The sequence below is a fragment of the Zophobas morio genome, unplaced genomic scaffold (assembly GCF_036711695.1).
Source record: "Zophobas morio isolate AGI-343-1 ecotype UQ-CSIRO unplaced genomic scaffold, CSIRO_AGI_Zmor_V1 ptg000007l, whole genome shotgun sequence".
NCBI lineage: Eukaryota > Metazoa > Arthropoda > Insecta > Coleoptera > Tenebrionidae > Zophobas > Zophobas morio.
Window position 1 is genome coordinate 1240924 of NW_026972112.1, and position 16497 is coordinate 1257420.

Here is a 16497-nt window from a genome sequence, read left to right on the forward strand (position 1 = left end):
ACCTACTTCTTTGTACTCTAGGGGTCATGAAAGGTCGAGAAAACACAAGGGTACGTAGTCAACCGAAAAGTAACATACACGAAAACAGTGTATTCTTAGTGCAGACCTTACTCTTTTCCCCCTGACCACAACCCTCTCCCCACCCGCTCATTAAATATTCCCCACAAATATTTTTTCGCCAATTAATGGTTTTTTATCGAGAGGCGGCGCGCGTAAACACGCCGCAAGAACTCGAACGGCGGCGAACGGGGGCGGCGGAGTGCGTGCAGTGAGAACCGGTGCACTTGTCGCTACAACGGTCGCTGAGGGCGTGCGAGTCGCTCGAATCCCCGGATATCCGCTTCGGCACGTTCTCCTATTAGCCGCTAATCCTCAGATACGGACGGCTTCGGGCCACAATGTTCCCACCACCCACTTGCTTTTATACATTTATTAAGACACCGGGCTATTTCACACAAAACAAGCCCGGAAAAAGCGCCCCCCGGACCGGGGGCGATATTAATGATTGAGGGCTAGACAAGTGGGGAATAATTTCTTCGAGGTTTTGTATAATTGGTGGGGAAGATGGTTCCGACACCAGAGGGACAAGAATACACATTGTTTCTACAAATCTCAGTTACGCTTGATGTAATGTTTAGCTGCAGAACGATTTTGAATTTATTTAATAGACAAATCCTAAATAACGTTGTTATATCACTTTTGAGTTGTTTCCAGTTGACTTAGTTCCGTTTAGTTGAGTTCATTTCACTCGTTGTAAGTACTTTGTAAGTAATGAAGTGAAGAACGTTTAACTGGAAGTAAGTTGTTGCAATTTATCTTGAAGCTTTATAACTCTCTTCGTTTCTCTCCTAAATGCTAGGCACGACCAAAGTTAGGTTATTTTGAATCAAAAGTGGAATAATAAACAGGAAGCAAACATTAAAACAACATTGATTTAAAGTTGTCCACACAGAACTTCCTTTACTCCTGAAGCACAGTCGATTCAAACAAATCTAATTTCGTAAACGAGTTCGAACCTAGACATTTCATTTGTATCTAAAGCAGAAGGAAAATTAAACAATAAAAATAATAATAAACAAAATTAAGGTGGATTCATAAACCACCAGTACAAAGATGTTATTTTATAAAATTTAAATAGCAATTTTAATGTATCTTATCCCTAATATATCGTGTATTCGAAAAAAAGCCAGGTCCAGAAAACAAATCTCTAAAAAAATATATGTAGGATGTCATTTAAAAAGAAAAAGATTATTGTCGTAAACACAAACCTATCAACGTTAAATATTAATTTTCCAATTTAATTTGACGAACCAACAATGATATTCTGGAAAAACTAAGGTAGTTAGTAAACAGAGGCCCAATTTGACAGCAGTCGGTCCAGTAGTTTCTGAGTGTAATAAAAATAGTCACAGATAGACGACAGACATACAAACAGACAGACAGACAGACAAACAGAAATGGGAAACCTACCTTTTCGTACTCTACTCGAGAATGAGAATGAAAATCAGAATGAAGCTGATAAGAAGTTTCTGGACAACGTTGAAAATGGAGATGAGACCAAAAATTAGAACGAAAGTCGAATGAATGAGAATGCAAAAGAGAACGAAAATGAGAACGAGGATTAAAACTGAAATAGAAACAAGCATAAAAACAATAATTATTATTATTTTATAAATAATAATAAAGGAAAACGACAAGAGAATCAAACTGAGAAGAAGAACAACAACGCAAATAAGAACGAGAACGAGAATAAAATAAGAAGAATGGCAAATAGAAAACGAGAATGAGAACAATAATCCGAATGCAGCTGATAGAACTAGAATGGAAATAAGAACAATAATCAGAACGGAAGACGAATGAATGAGAATGCAAAAGGGGACGAAAATGGGAACGTGAATTAAAATTGAAACGGAAAAAAGGATGAAAAGATAAAAAGCAGATGGAAATCGAGAATGACAATGAGAACAAGAATCAGCAGTTAAACAAGAACAAGAATGAGAAGAGAATGAGAACAATAATCCGAATGAAGCTAATATATAACAAGAATGGAAATGAGAACAATAATTAGAACGAAAGTTGAATGAACGAGAATGCAAAAGAAAACAAAAATGAAAACGACGAAAAAAATTAAAATGGAGACAAGTATGAAAACAAGAATAAAGGAGAACGACGAGAGAATCAATTGAGAAGAAGAACAACAACGCAAATAAGAACGAGAATGAGAATGAAAAATAGGAGAGTAGCAACCCAAATGAGAAAATAAAAAGCAGAAGGGAATAGAAAACGAGAATGAGTACAAGAATCAGCACTAGAACGAGAACAAAAATGAAAATGAGAATTAGAACAAGAATGAGAAAAAGAATGACAACAATAATTCGAATGAAGCTGATAGAACGAGAATGGAAGTGAGAAAAATAGAACAAAAGTCGAATGAATGAGAATGCAAAAGAGAACGAGAATAAAAAAGGAGAATGAGAAGCTAGAAAGCGGAAGGGAATAGAGAACGAGAATGAGTACTAGAATGAGCACCCGAACGAGAACAAGAATCAGCACTGGAATGAGAACAAGAATGAGAATGAGAACAACAATAAAAAGAGAATGAGAATAATAATCCGCATGAAACTGATAGAACTACTTAGAACGAAAACGAGAACAATAATTAGAACGAAAGTAGAATGAATGAGAATACAAAAAGAACTCAAATAAGAACTAGGACAAAAATTAAAATACAAACAAGCATGAAACCAAGAATAAAGGAGAACGACGAGAGAATCAAACTGAGAAGGAGAACAACAACGCAAATAAAAACGAGAACGAGAATAAAAAAGAAGAATGAGAAGCTAGAAAGCGGAAGGGAATAGAGAACGATAATGAGTACTAGAATCAGCACCCGAACGAGAACAAGAATCAGCACTGGAATGAGAAAAAGGATGAGAATGAGAACAAGGATGAGAATGAGAATGAGAACACTAATTCGCGTGAAATTGATAGAACTAGAATGAAAATGAGAACATTAATTGGAACGAAATTCGAATGAAGGAGAATGCAAAAGAGAACGAAAATGAAAACGACGATAAAAATTAAAATGGAGACAATCATAAAAATAAGAATAAAGGAGAACGACGAGAGAATCAATTGAGAAGAAGAACAACAACGCAAATAAGAACGAGAATGAGAATTAAAAACAGGAGAATGGCAACCCAAATGAGAAAATAAAAAGCAGAAGGGAATAGAAAACGAGAATGAGTACAAGAATCAGCACTAGAACGAGAACAAAAATGAGAATGAGAATTAGAAGAAGAATGAGAAAAAAAATTACAACAATAATCCGAATGAAGCTGATAGAACGAGAGCGGAAATGAGAAAAATGGAACAAAAGTCGAATGAATGAGGATGCAAAAGAGAACGAGAATAAAAAGGAAACAAGCATGAAAACAAGAATAAAAGAGAACGACAAGAGAATCAAACTGAGAAGGAGAACAACAACGCAAATAAAAACGAGAATAAAAAAGGAGAATGAGAAGCTAGAAAGCGGAAGAGAATAGAGAACGAGAATGAGTACTAGAATCAGCACCCGAACGAGAACAAGAATCAGCACTGGAATGAGAACGAGAATGAGAATGAGAATGAGGACAACAATAAAAAGAGAATGAGAACAATAATCCGCATAAAACTGATAGAACTAGAACGAAAACGAGAACAATAATTAGAACGAAAGTAGAATGAATGAGAATACAAAAAGAACTCGAATGAGAACTAGGACAAAAATTAAAATGCAAACAAGCATGAAAGCAAGAATAAAGGAGAACGACGAGGGAATCAAACTGAGAATAAGAACGAAGACGAGAATAAAAAAAAAGAGAATGCAACCAAGATGAGAAGATAAAAAGCGAAAATGAGAACAAGAATCAACACCGGAACGAGAAGAAGAATCAGCACTGGAATGAGAACAAGGATGAGAATGAGAACAACAATGGGAAAGAGAATGAGGACAATAATCCGCGTGAAATTGATAGAACTAGAATGAAAATGAGAGCATTAATTCGAACGAAATTCGAATGAATGAGAATGCAAAAGAGAACGAAAATAAAAACGAGGATAAAATATTAAAATGGAATCAAGCATGAAAACAAGAATACAGGAGAACGATAGGAGAATCAAACTCAGAAGGAGAACAACAACGCAAATAAGAACGAGAACGCAACCCAGATGAAAAGATAAAAGGCAGAAGGGAATAGAGAATGCGAATGAGAAAGAGAACAATAATTCGAATGAAGCTGATAGAATGAAAATGAAAATGAAAGCAATAATTAAAGCAAAAGTCGAATGCATGCGAATGCAAAAGAGAACGAAAATGAGAACGGGGATAAAAACTAAAATGGAAACAAGCATTAAAATAAGAATTAAAAGGAGAGCGACGAGAGAATCAAACTGAGAATAAGATCGAAGACAAGAACAAAAAAAAAGGAGAATGGCAACCCAGATGAGAAGATAAAAAGCGACAAGGAATAGAGAACGAAAATGAGAACAAAAATCAACACCGGAACGAAAACAAGAATCAGCACTGGAATGAGAACAACGATGAGAATAAGAACAACAATGGGAAAGAGAATGAGAACAATAATCCGCGTGAAATTGATGGAACTAGAATGAAAATGAGAAAATTAATTCGAACGAAATTCGAATTAATGAGAATGCAAAAGAGAACGAAAATAAGAACGAGTATAAAATATTAAAATGGAATCAAGCATGAAAACAAGAATAAAGGAGAACGACAGGAGAATCAAACTCAGAAGGAGAACAACAACGTAAATAAGAACGAGAACGCAACCCAGATGTGAAGATAAAAGGCAGAAAGGAATAGAGAATGAGAATGCGAACAAGAATCAGCACTGGAACGAGAACAAGAATCAACACTGTAATGAGAACAAGAATGAGAATGAGAACAATAATTAGTACGAAAGTCGAATGAATGAGAACGCGAAAAAGAACGAAAATGAGAACGATGATAAAAATTAAAATGGAAACAAGCATAAAAACAAGAATAAAAGAGAACGACAAGAGAATCGACTGAGAATGGCAACTCAAATGAGAAGATAAAAGGCGGAAGAGAATAGAGAACGAGAATGAGAACAAGAATCACCCTGGAACGAGAAAAAAAATCAGCACTGGAATGAGAACAAGAATGAGAATGAGAATGAGAACAACAATGAGAACAACAATGAGGAGAGAATGAGAACAATAATCCGCATGAAACTTTTAGAACTAGAATGGAAATGATAACAATAATTAGAACGAAATTCGAGTGAATGAGAATGCAAAAGAGAACGAAAATGGGAGACAGGATAGAAATTAAAATGGAAACAAAAATAAAGGAGAACAACAAGAGAATCAAACGGAGAGTAAGAAAGGGAATCAAAACAAAAAAAAGGACAAAGGCAACCCAGATGAGAAGATAAATAGCAAAAGGTAATGAGGACAAGAATCGACATTGGAACGAGAACAAGAATCAGCACTGGAATGAGAACAAGAAGAAAATGCAAAAGAGAACCAAAAGGAGAACGAGGATAAAAAGATGAAAATTAAAATGGAAATAAGCATGAAAACAAGGAGAACGGAGAACAACAAGAGAATCAAACGGAGAGTAAGAAAGGGAATCAAAATAAAAAAAGGACAAAGGCAACCCAGATGAGAAGATAAATAGCAGAAGGTAATAAGGACACGAATCGACACTGGAATGAGAACAAGAATGAGAATTAGAAGGAGAACAAAAATGAGACAGAGAATGAGATCAATAATTCGTATGAAACTGATAGAACTAAAATGAAAATAAGAGCAATAATTAGAACAAAAGTCGAATGAATTAAAATGCAAAAGGGAACGAAAATGAGAACGAGGATAAAAAGATGAAAATTAAAATGGAAACAAACATGAAAACAAGAATAAAGGAGAACGACAAGAGAATCAAACGGGGAAGGAGAATAACAACGCAAGTAAAAACGAGAACGAGAATAAAAAGGAGAATGGCAACCCAGATGAGAAGATAAAAGGCAGAAACGAATGGAGAACGGGAATGTGAACAAGAATCAGCACTGGAACGAGAACAAGAAGCAGCACTGGAATGAGGACAAGAATGAAAATGAGAACAACAATGAGAAAGAGAATGACAACAATAATCCATATGAAACTTTTAGAATTAGAATGGAAATGAGAAAAATAATTAGAACAAAATTCGAATGAATGAGAATGGAAAAGAGAACGATAATGAGAGCGAAGATAGAAAGTAAAATGGAAACAAGAATGAAAACAAGAGAAAAGGAGAATAACAGAGAATAAAACGGAAAATAAGAACGGGAATGAGAATAAAAAAAAGAATGGCAACTCAGATGAGAAGAAGAGAATAGAGGAATAATCCGAATGAAGCTGATAGAAATAGGATTGAAATGAGAACAATAATTAGAACAAAAGTCGAACGAATGAGAATGAAAAGAAAAAACGAAAATGAGAACGAGGACAAAAATTAAAATATAAACAAGCATGAAAACAAGAATAAAGGAGAACGACAGGAGAATCAAACTGATGAGAAGGAGAACAACACAGAATGAGGAAGGGAATCAGAACAATAATCCAAATGAAGCTGATAGAACGATAATGGGAGCGAAAACGAAACTGAGAACAAGAATAAAAATAAGAATAAAGGAGAACAACAAGGGAATCAAATCGAGATTGAGTACAAGAACACAAATAAAAACGACAATTAGAAAAAAAATGTATATTAAAAACAGAATGAAAACGAGAACTACTATGATAATGGGACAAGAATGAGAAGAATAACCAAAATAAAGTTGAGAAGAAGAATGTGAACAACGTTGAATACGAGAATGCCAATGAAAACAAGAATAAGGATGAAGATGGGAACGGGAACGAGAATAATAGCAAAAATACGAACAAGAATGTAAACATAAATGGGGAAAATTCGAAGAAAAAATTTCAGCGGTATCTTTTCAAACGGTTTTTTTTTGAAGAAATAAAAAAGTAAAGCATTTCTAAAGCACTAGTATTTCTGAAAATTTATGTTTTGAAGTATCAAACTCAGAAAGATCACAAGAACGCAAATAAGAACGAGAAAGAAACTCAAAATGAGAATAAGAATGAGAACAATAACCATTGTTGAAAATAATATATACATTACAATAATTTTAAGGATTTGTTGTCTAATAAAACCTCCAATAAACGACAGATGATAGTCAGTCGAAAATGGGAGACCTACTTTTTCATATTCTAGGAGCTGTGAAACTTCAAGAAAACTACCCATTCGTCAAATGAATCCTATCAAAATACTTCACGAGCGCAAGAAGAATAACAACAAAAGAGACAACACGAACAAAAGAGAACGCACATGAAAAAAGAACCAGTTGAAGAATTCAGGAAAAAAATTATATAAGAAAGTTTCTAAAAATCAAACTTCAACAGAAATACAAGACAAGTTTTGAAGAGAAAAATAAGAAGGATTGTGAACAAAAAAAATCTGAAATAATTGATTTCATAATAATCAGTGAAAAATAGAAAACATCGAACAAATTTAAATTATAAAGCAAAATGAAGAAAAAAGAAAAAGAGTATAGTTAAAAAAATCAATCCACAAATTAAAGAAATGAAAAATAATGAAGACAAGAGGAATATCCAAGGAAAAACTGGCTACAAAAGAACCTAACATTAAAAGGAAGTAAACTTAGAAGACCTGAATAGATTGCAAGATTACAAAAGAATAAAACACTAGAAATGAGAAGGTAAAGCAAAGAAATAGATAATGAAAAACAAGGAAGAAACTGATAATAAGAAGTTATAGAAATATTTAACCAAAAATGGCACAAATAAGTCTGTTTATGTTAAGAGGCATTTATTTAAAAAAAAATAGCGATCTCGATGAGATTTCGACACAATATACAGGAACCCTACTTTATGGACAGAAACAAGACAAAAATCAACGTGTTGTTATTAAAACAATATCGTCATAAAGAATGCAAAATAAAATATTGCAATCAATATTTCTTCCTCCTACAATTTAAATACATAGCAAAAACTCCCCTCAATAATCTAAAACCCAATTACGCGATTCCGCCGTAGTCCAATAAACCCTCATTGATAAAATATTAACCTAAAATAACAACGACGCAAGCCCCATCAAATCGTCTTGAGAACAGCACACCTGCACTACTTTTTACATAACTAATAATAATTAATAACGCAATATCCCGCGCCTGATGTAATTTTTATGCCCGTCATCAATAATTCGTCCGTCCCCTGCAAAAAGCGACTTTTCATTACCCGGAATTTCCGAAGACCCAGCTCTCCTCCCTGCAGCACACCCTTTCGCCAACTATCCGTCGTTCAAAGGCGACAAATTCATTTTTCCACGACAAAGCATGAACAAAGCAGTTAAGATCAGCAATTTTCCCTAAATTATATACCGTGTCGATCAGAACCCATAATTATCTTATCCACTTTGCCGTATTCAATAATTCCAGTGTGTACCGAGAGAACAACCTGTTTCAGTCGATATTTTCCTACTGGAATCCTTCCATCTGGTTCCTTTATACATATACTCGCACAGGACAGAGACGCGCGAATTTCGCCCTTGTGGGAGGGCGGATTGGGGCGGTTTTGTCGTCACGGGAGGACATTTGCGGTATTATGAGTTCGAGTGTGTTTTCGAATAATTCACTGTTTAGTTTACTATTGATTCTATTCAAAATACATATTAATGGGTGTCTTAAAAAAGGCTTGGGGCGGCTGGACTTCGAGGGGGAAGATACCATTCATTAAATCATACATGCGGCTTACCTAAGAAAAGTTAGTATGGAATATTTAGTTCAATGACCAAAAAATTCCTGTATTTCTAATTTTCGCAATACTAATATTCCATTTCGTCGGTATCACTTATTGTAATTTCCAATTTCAACACATCCCTCCTATCTTGTAAACACGAAAACAATCCACTTTTCACCTGCCATCGGGTACGTTTGACACTTTACAGATTGAAAGTGTTGAGCATCCACGTTATTGTGTATTTCTGTGTGTTGTGAACGATGGCATGGCCATATATTAGCGTTAACAAAGCTGGAACAGGACGGGACTCAGGTGCGTTCGTGCCCAATTAACAGTCTTATGCCCGCGGAGGCACTGCTGCACTAATATCTATAAATTGCAGGATAATCCTTAACATAAACAGCCAGTTAAAGTGATCTATGATGTGCCGGACATTAATATTTATAAAGCGGCCTAGGGAACAGGTAATAATGGCGGGAAACTGCCGAGCTTTTTCTGGCCAATTTCGCTGTGTAGGACGGAGGGCGCTTTGCGGAAATGGAAAAAATATATATGGGGGGAGTTTGCGGGTTGTGGATATGAATATGATTATGCGGACAGGGTGAGGATTTTAATGATGGTAAGGTTTTGGTAAATTCTTGAGAAAAAGTGTGCAAATTTTTGATGTAATTTTAGTGTCAGATTGTAGTCAATATAATGGGTGTACACTGTACAATAAAAAATGCGTTTGTGGAATATTATTTAGTGTTTATTTGTAACAATAATTATTTTCGGAGACTAAGTGGGCAACCGAATATACTATCTTAAATAAAGTCGGGTTGAAAGAAGTTCTTTTCAGACTAATGTGTAAGTTTTGCTGATTATGAATTTTTACCAAAAATGGTTTCCTCCAAACACACGAAATATTCCTGGTAATATCCTACACTTACACTTAAAATTTATTTTTTAGTAGATTTGAACTTCCAGAAATTATTTTAGTAACTTTTATAAAAGCTCAATTTTTCTGGATCATCTCTTTATTCGACCTTTCTCCGTGCCTCTTCGAAAGTGATCAGTTTTCAGCTTCATCTCTTCGAAAATTTTTCTCATTTTCCCGAAATTTCTAATTTACTTTATGATAATCAATTTTTGGTTTTCAAATCAGGTATTTCTATAAGTTCGGAATCAGCGCGATAAGAACTATATTCCAAAATTTTGTGGATTTTTTGACAATTTTTCCAAAATCCCAATTTTTTAATACCTTAGTAAAAATTCGATTTTTTTTTCACTTCACTTCACCTCGGAAAATGAACCAAAAATAGTTTTGGTGATTTCGATCTCCAGGAGTTTTTTTAGCATCACTTCTTGGAAAATTTCTACCAATTTTCCAAAATTGTGATGGATATTTTCAAGATTTTTTAATAATCCTACTTTTCAAATCAAATATTTTTACATTTTTCGAATGAGCACGTCTATATGCCAGAATTATTTGTGGATTTTTAGACAACTTTTCCAAAAGTTCAAATTTTCTATTCCCTATAAAAATTTAGATTTTTTTTCGACCATATTGGAAAGCTAACTAAGAGATTTTTTTTAGATTTCAACCTCCAAAAGTTACTTTCAGCCTAATTTTTTCGAAAACTCCTCCCATTTTTCCAAAATCGATCGATGAAATATGGAAAATCTAGGATTATTAAATATGTTATATTTCAAGCTGAATATTTCGTAAATATTGCTCCTGGAACGTAAACACACTGCACCATAATCCTAAAATCCTCAGAACACCATCATCTTGAAACCTTCAGAACCCCATAATACTCAAATCCTCAGAACACAACAATCATCAAATCTTCAGAACACCATTATCCTCAAATCTACAGAACACCATAATCGTCAAATCCTCAGCACAACATAATCCTCAAATCCTCAGAACACAAGAATCCTCATATTCTAAGAACACCAGAATCCTCAAATGTTCACAACACCATGATCCTCAAATCCTCAGAACACCATAATTCTCAAACTTTTAGAACATCATAATCCTCAAATCCCCAGAACATCACAATCCTCAAATCCTCAGAACACCATAATCCCCAAATCCTCAGAAGACAATGACACTCAAATCATTAGAACACCACAATCCTCGAATCCTGATAACACCATAATCCTGAAATCCACAGAACACCACAATCCTTAAATTCTTATAACAACATAATACTTAAATCCTTAGAACACCATAATCCTCAAATCTACAGAACAACATAATCGTCAAATCTACAACACAACATCATCTTCAGATCCTCAGAACACCATAATCCTCAAATCCTCAGAGCATCAAAATCCTCAAATTCTTTAAACATCAAAATCCTCAAATCCTAAGAACACCATAATCGTCAAATCCTCAGCATAACATAATCCTCAAATCCTCAGAACACAAGAATCGTCATATTCTAAGAACACCAGAATCCTCAAATGTTCACAGCACCATGATCCTCAAATCCTCAGAACACCATAATTCTCAAAATTTTAGAACATCATAATCCACAAATCCTCAGAACATCACAATCCTCAAATTCTCAGAACACCATAATCCCCAAATCCTCAGAAGACAATGACAGTCAAATCATTAGAACACCACAATCCTCGAATCCTGAGAACACCATAATCCTGAAATCCACAGAACACCACAATCCTTAAATTCTTATAACAACATAATACTTAAATCCTTAGAACACCATAATCCTCAAACCTTCAGAACACAATAATACTCAAATCCTTAGAACACCACAATCATTAGATATTCAGAACACCATAAGCCTCAAATCTACAGAACAACATAATCGTCAAATCCACAACACAACATCATCCTCAGATCCTTAGAACACCATAATCCTCAAATCATCAGAGCATCAAAATCCTCAAATCCTTTAAACATCAAAATCCTCAAATCCTAAGAACACCAGAATCCTCAAATTTTCAGAAGCACCAAAATCCTCACCTCCTCAGAACACCATAATCCTCAAATCCTCAGAGAATCAAAATCCTCAAATCCTTAGAACACCAGAATTCTCAAATCCTAAAAACACCAGAATCTTCAAATCTTCAGAACACCATAATACTCAAATCATTAGAAAACCATAATTCTCTAATCTTTAATATATCATAATCTTCAAATCCCCAGAATATCAGAATCCTCGAATCCTAAGAACACCAGAATTCTCTAATCTTCAGAACATCATAATCCTGAAATCATCAGAAAACCCTAATTCTCTAATCTTTGGAATATCAGAATCTTCAAATCCCCAAAATATCACAATCCTCAAATCCTCAGAACACTATAATCCTCAAAACCCCAAAACACCATAATCCTCAAATCATTGGAACACCACAATCCTCTGATCCTGCGAACACCGTTAACCTTCAATCCACAGAACACTAGAATCCTTAAATCCTCATAACACTATAGTACTCAAATCATCAGGGCACCATAATCCTCAAATCATCAGAACATCATTATCCTCAAATCCTCAGAATAACATGATCCTCAAATTCTCTGGACACATAATACTTAAATTCCCGGGACACCAAAATTATTCCTCAAAACACCATAATCCTCAAATCCTCAGTACATCAAAATCCTCAGATCTTCAAAATACCATAATCCTCAAATCCTCAGAGCATCAAAATCCTCAAATCGTCAGAACACCAGAATACTCAAATACTTAGAACTCCATAAAACTCAAACCTTCAGTTCACTATAATCTTCAAACCCTCAAAACACCATAATCCTCAAATTCTCCGAACATGACAATCTTCAAACCCTCAGAACACCGTAATCCTGAAATCCACAGGACACGATATTCCCCAGACCCTGAAAACATACCAATCCTCAAATCCTCAGAACACCATAATCCTCAAACACTCAGATCACCAGAATCCTCAAATATTCAGAACTCCATACTCCTCAAATCCTTAGAACACCATAACTCCCAAACCTTTAGTACACCACAATTCTCAAATCCTTAGAACACCAGAATCCTCAAATTCACAGGACACCATAATCCTGAAATCCTCAAAGCATCAAAATCCTCAAAAGTTAAGAACACCAGAATCCTCAAATCTTCAGAACACCATAATCCTCAAATCATTGGAACACCACGATACTCGAATTCTGAGAACACCATAATTCTCAAATCCATAGAACACTACAATCCTTAAATCCTCATAACACCATAATCATGGCACCATAAGCCTCAAATCCTCAGAACACCAAAATCCTCAATTTTCAGAGCACTAGAATCCTCAAATCCTCAGAGCATCAGTATCCTCAAAGCCTCAGAACACCAGAATACTCAGATCCTCAAACCTTCAGTTCACTATAATCCTCAAATCCTCAAAACACCATAATCCTCAAATCCTCAAAACGCCACATTCCTCATATCCTCAGAGCACCATAATCCTGAAATCCACAAGACACCATAATCCCCAGATCCTCAAGACATCGCAATCCTCAAATCCTCAGTACACCATAATCCTCAAATACTCAGAACACCAAAATCCTCAATTCATTAGAATATCACAATCCTTGAATCCTGAGAACACCATAATTCTCAAATCCACAGAACACTACAATTCTTAAATCCTCAAAACACCATAACCCCCAAATTTTCAAATCCTCAGAACACCATAATCCTCAAATCATTAGAACACCGCAATCCTCGAATCCTCAGAACACCATAATTCTCAAATCCACAGAACACTATATTCCTCAAATCCTAAGAACACCAAAATCCTAACATCTTCAGAGCACCACAGTCCTCAAATTCTCATAATACAAAAATCCTCAACACCTCAATACACCAAGATCCTCAAATCCTCAGAACACCAGAATCCTCAAATCCTCAAAACACCATAATTCTCAAATAATTAGAACACCGCAATCCTCGAATCCTGAGAACACCATAATCCTCAAATCCACAGAACACCATAATCCTCAAATCCTCAGAACACCATAATCCTCAAATAATTAGAACACCGCAATCCTCGAATCCTGAGAACACCATATCCTCAAATCTACAGAACACAATATTCCTCAAATCCTCAGAACACCAGAATCCTCAAATCCTCAAAAAACCCTAATCCTCAAATCCTCAGAACACCAAAATTCTCGGGTCTTCAGAGCACCACAGTCCTCAAATCCTCATAACACAAGAATCCTCAAATCCTCAATACACCAAGATCCTCAAATCCTCAGAACTTCGTAGTACTCAAATCCTCAGAGCACCACAATTTGAGGTTAAAAAAGAATTAAATCTTGCTCCTGGACCGTAAATACATTATGTTTTTCAGTCCCAAAATTGTTTGTGGATTTTTTAACAACTTTCCAAAAACTCAATTTTTCAATTTACGAAAATTTCGAATTTTTTCAACTACCTTCGAAAATTATCTTGAAATTTTTTGTACATTTCAACATTCAGAAGTTACTTTTGGCCTTATTTCTTTGAAAACTTCTCCCATTTTTCCGGAATCGGCCAGTGATTTTGGTAATTTTTATAATTTTTAGAAAATCTATACTTCAAGCAGAATATTTCGTAAACCTTGCTCCTGGACTGTAAACACCCTATATTTTTCGAATCAGAACGTCGAGATCTACATTCATTTCACCTTCGAGAATTACCAACAAATATCTTTTGGTGACTTCAATTGCCACAATTTTTGCAAAATTGCCAATTTAAATTGTCTGTTTTCAAGATTTTTTAAAAAAATTTTCTTAAACCAAATATTTCGTAAGTCTTGATCTGAGACACTAAATACGCTATATTTTTCGAATAGGCACGTCCCAAAAATGTTTGCGAATATTAATTTAGACGACTTTTCCAAAAGTTCAATTTTTAATTTCCTATACAAATTTCGATTTTTTTTGGACCAAATTCGAAAATTAACCAAATTCATTGTTTTGTATATTTCGACCTCCAGAAGTTACTTTCGGTTTCGTTTCTTCGAAAACTATGATTTTGGTCATTTTTGGTATTTTTAAGTTATTATTAATTAAAAAAATGCCGTTAATCGCATATGATCGAAAAAAATGAATTAGAACAGACCGCGAAAACAATTTTTAAGTTAGCATCAAGGACTAATTTCATTGAGATTTCATCACCGTTCATATAACGGGGTCAAATTTCCCTAAAAACCAACGCCAGCCTGCGATTCCTAATTAGGGACTGTTTTCATAACTTGTCCTAATTCCCTTTTTTACAAGATACGATATAGCAACGTACTAATGCCCCCCAATTAAAAACCTCTTATTTTCCCGTACCTCACCATCTCGCCTCATAAGCGAGATATTGTCGAAAGCCATCCTACACCGGTTTTGTCCTCACCTTTGGCCCTCGTCCTCGGCGTCTCGCCGTACCCTTGCGCCCCCTCCTTCTCTCCGTTCTCCTCCTTGATGAGCTTCGGCTCCATCCCCTGTAAAAAACGCCACGTAAACTACATATTAATAAGGAAAAATGTGTAAAAACGCGTCGCCCGCCGGCAGAGATTTGCAATTTGGAGTCCGATGGCGATAATTAGATTTTAACCGTCAGATGGCCCGGTCGGTATTCTAAACACGATGACGTCATAAAACAAAAATCACTGGTGCGTCGTTCTCTTTCTGACGCGCATCTGTCCTAACTAGAAAAACGTGACGCACATCGTAATTGCCAATTATTAAATGGCGACGGCAACGATACGATGATGAAATTTTGCAATATGCCGCATCTGCAGCTATAGGATTATTTATTTTTGATACCGCAAATGCATAGTTGCATGTTAAATATCAAACGGGTTGTGTTTGCGCGCTGGGAAGCGAGCTATTCCTGGGCGAGGACGAGATGGAAAATTGGAAACTGAACGTCTGTATACTGCTGGGAGTGCTAGGGGAGAGGCCGGAAGACGAGGAAACGATTGAGACGCCGTGGGCATGGGGGCTGTAGCGCTAATGGGCTTGCAGAACGTAAAAACTGGGGTTAAGTCCGAACGAGTGACAGAGGGGAAGCGCCACAAAGTTAGTATAGTTGGAAATTTTTTTGATGACCAAAATACACCACTCGTAAAATTTGGAGGTCACTAAAATAAGTCGAAATTCTAAAAAATCTTCAGTTTTTCGAAAATTAATAGGTTTTTCGAATACTGTTTACTTTAGGCTAATTAGTTAAAATATATTCATTTACGACTAAATTCAACTTTGATGTGACGAATTTGGTCAGGTCAGGTCAGGTCGGGCCAGTAAAGTCAGGTCTGGTTAGGTCAAGTCAGGTCAGCTTAGGTCAGGTCAGATCCAGCTTCGAAAATTACATGAAGAAATTATTTTTTTTAATTCAACTTCGAGAAATTGTTGTCGTTTCTATTTCTTCAAAGATTCCTACCATTTTGACAGAATCGTTAACAAGTATAGCAATTTTCAAAGATCTATATCCCAAAATTTTAGACCACTTTTTCAAAAGCTCAATTTTCAGTACATTATGAAAAGTTCGAATTTTATTCCATCACCTTCGAAAATTATCTAAAGTCCAGTTACTTTCGGGGTAATTCCTTCAAAAACACCCACCATTTTCCCAGTATCGCCCACTGCATTATTGTAGTGTTCGTAAATATTTCGTAAATCTTGCTCCTGGACCGTAAATACATCACATTTTTCGAATCAAC

The 16497-nt window shown here is 35.4% G+C and overlaps 1 protein-coding gene across 1 annotated transcript in view; it reads right to left on the minus strand.

Moving 5' to 3' along the window:
• Nucleotides 1–16497, minus strand: part of LOC135124183 (protein CBFA2T1) — a 117314-nt gene that overhangs the window by 78746 nt on the left and 22071 nt on the right. The window contains exon 2 of the mRNA XM_064049076.1: nt 15189–15276. Within this exon, the coding sequence (XP_063905146.1) occupies nt 15189–15276 (88 nt within the window). The remainder of the gene's footprint in view (nt 1–15188; nt 15277–16497) is intronic.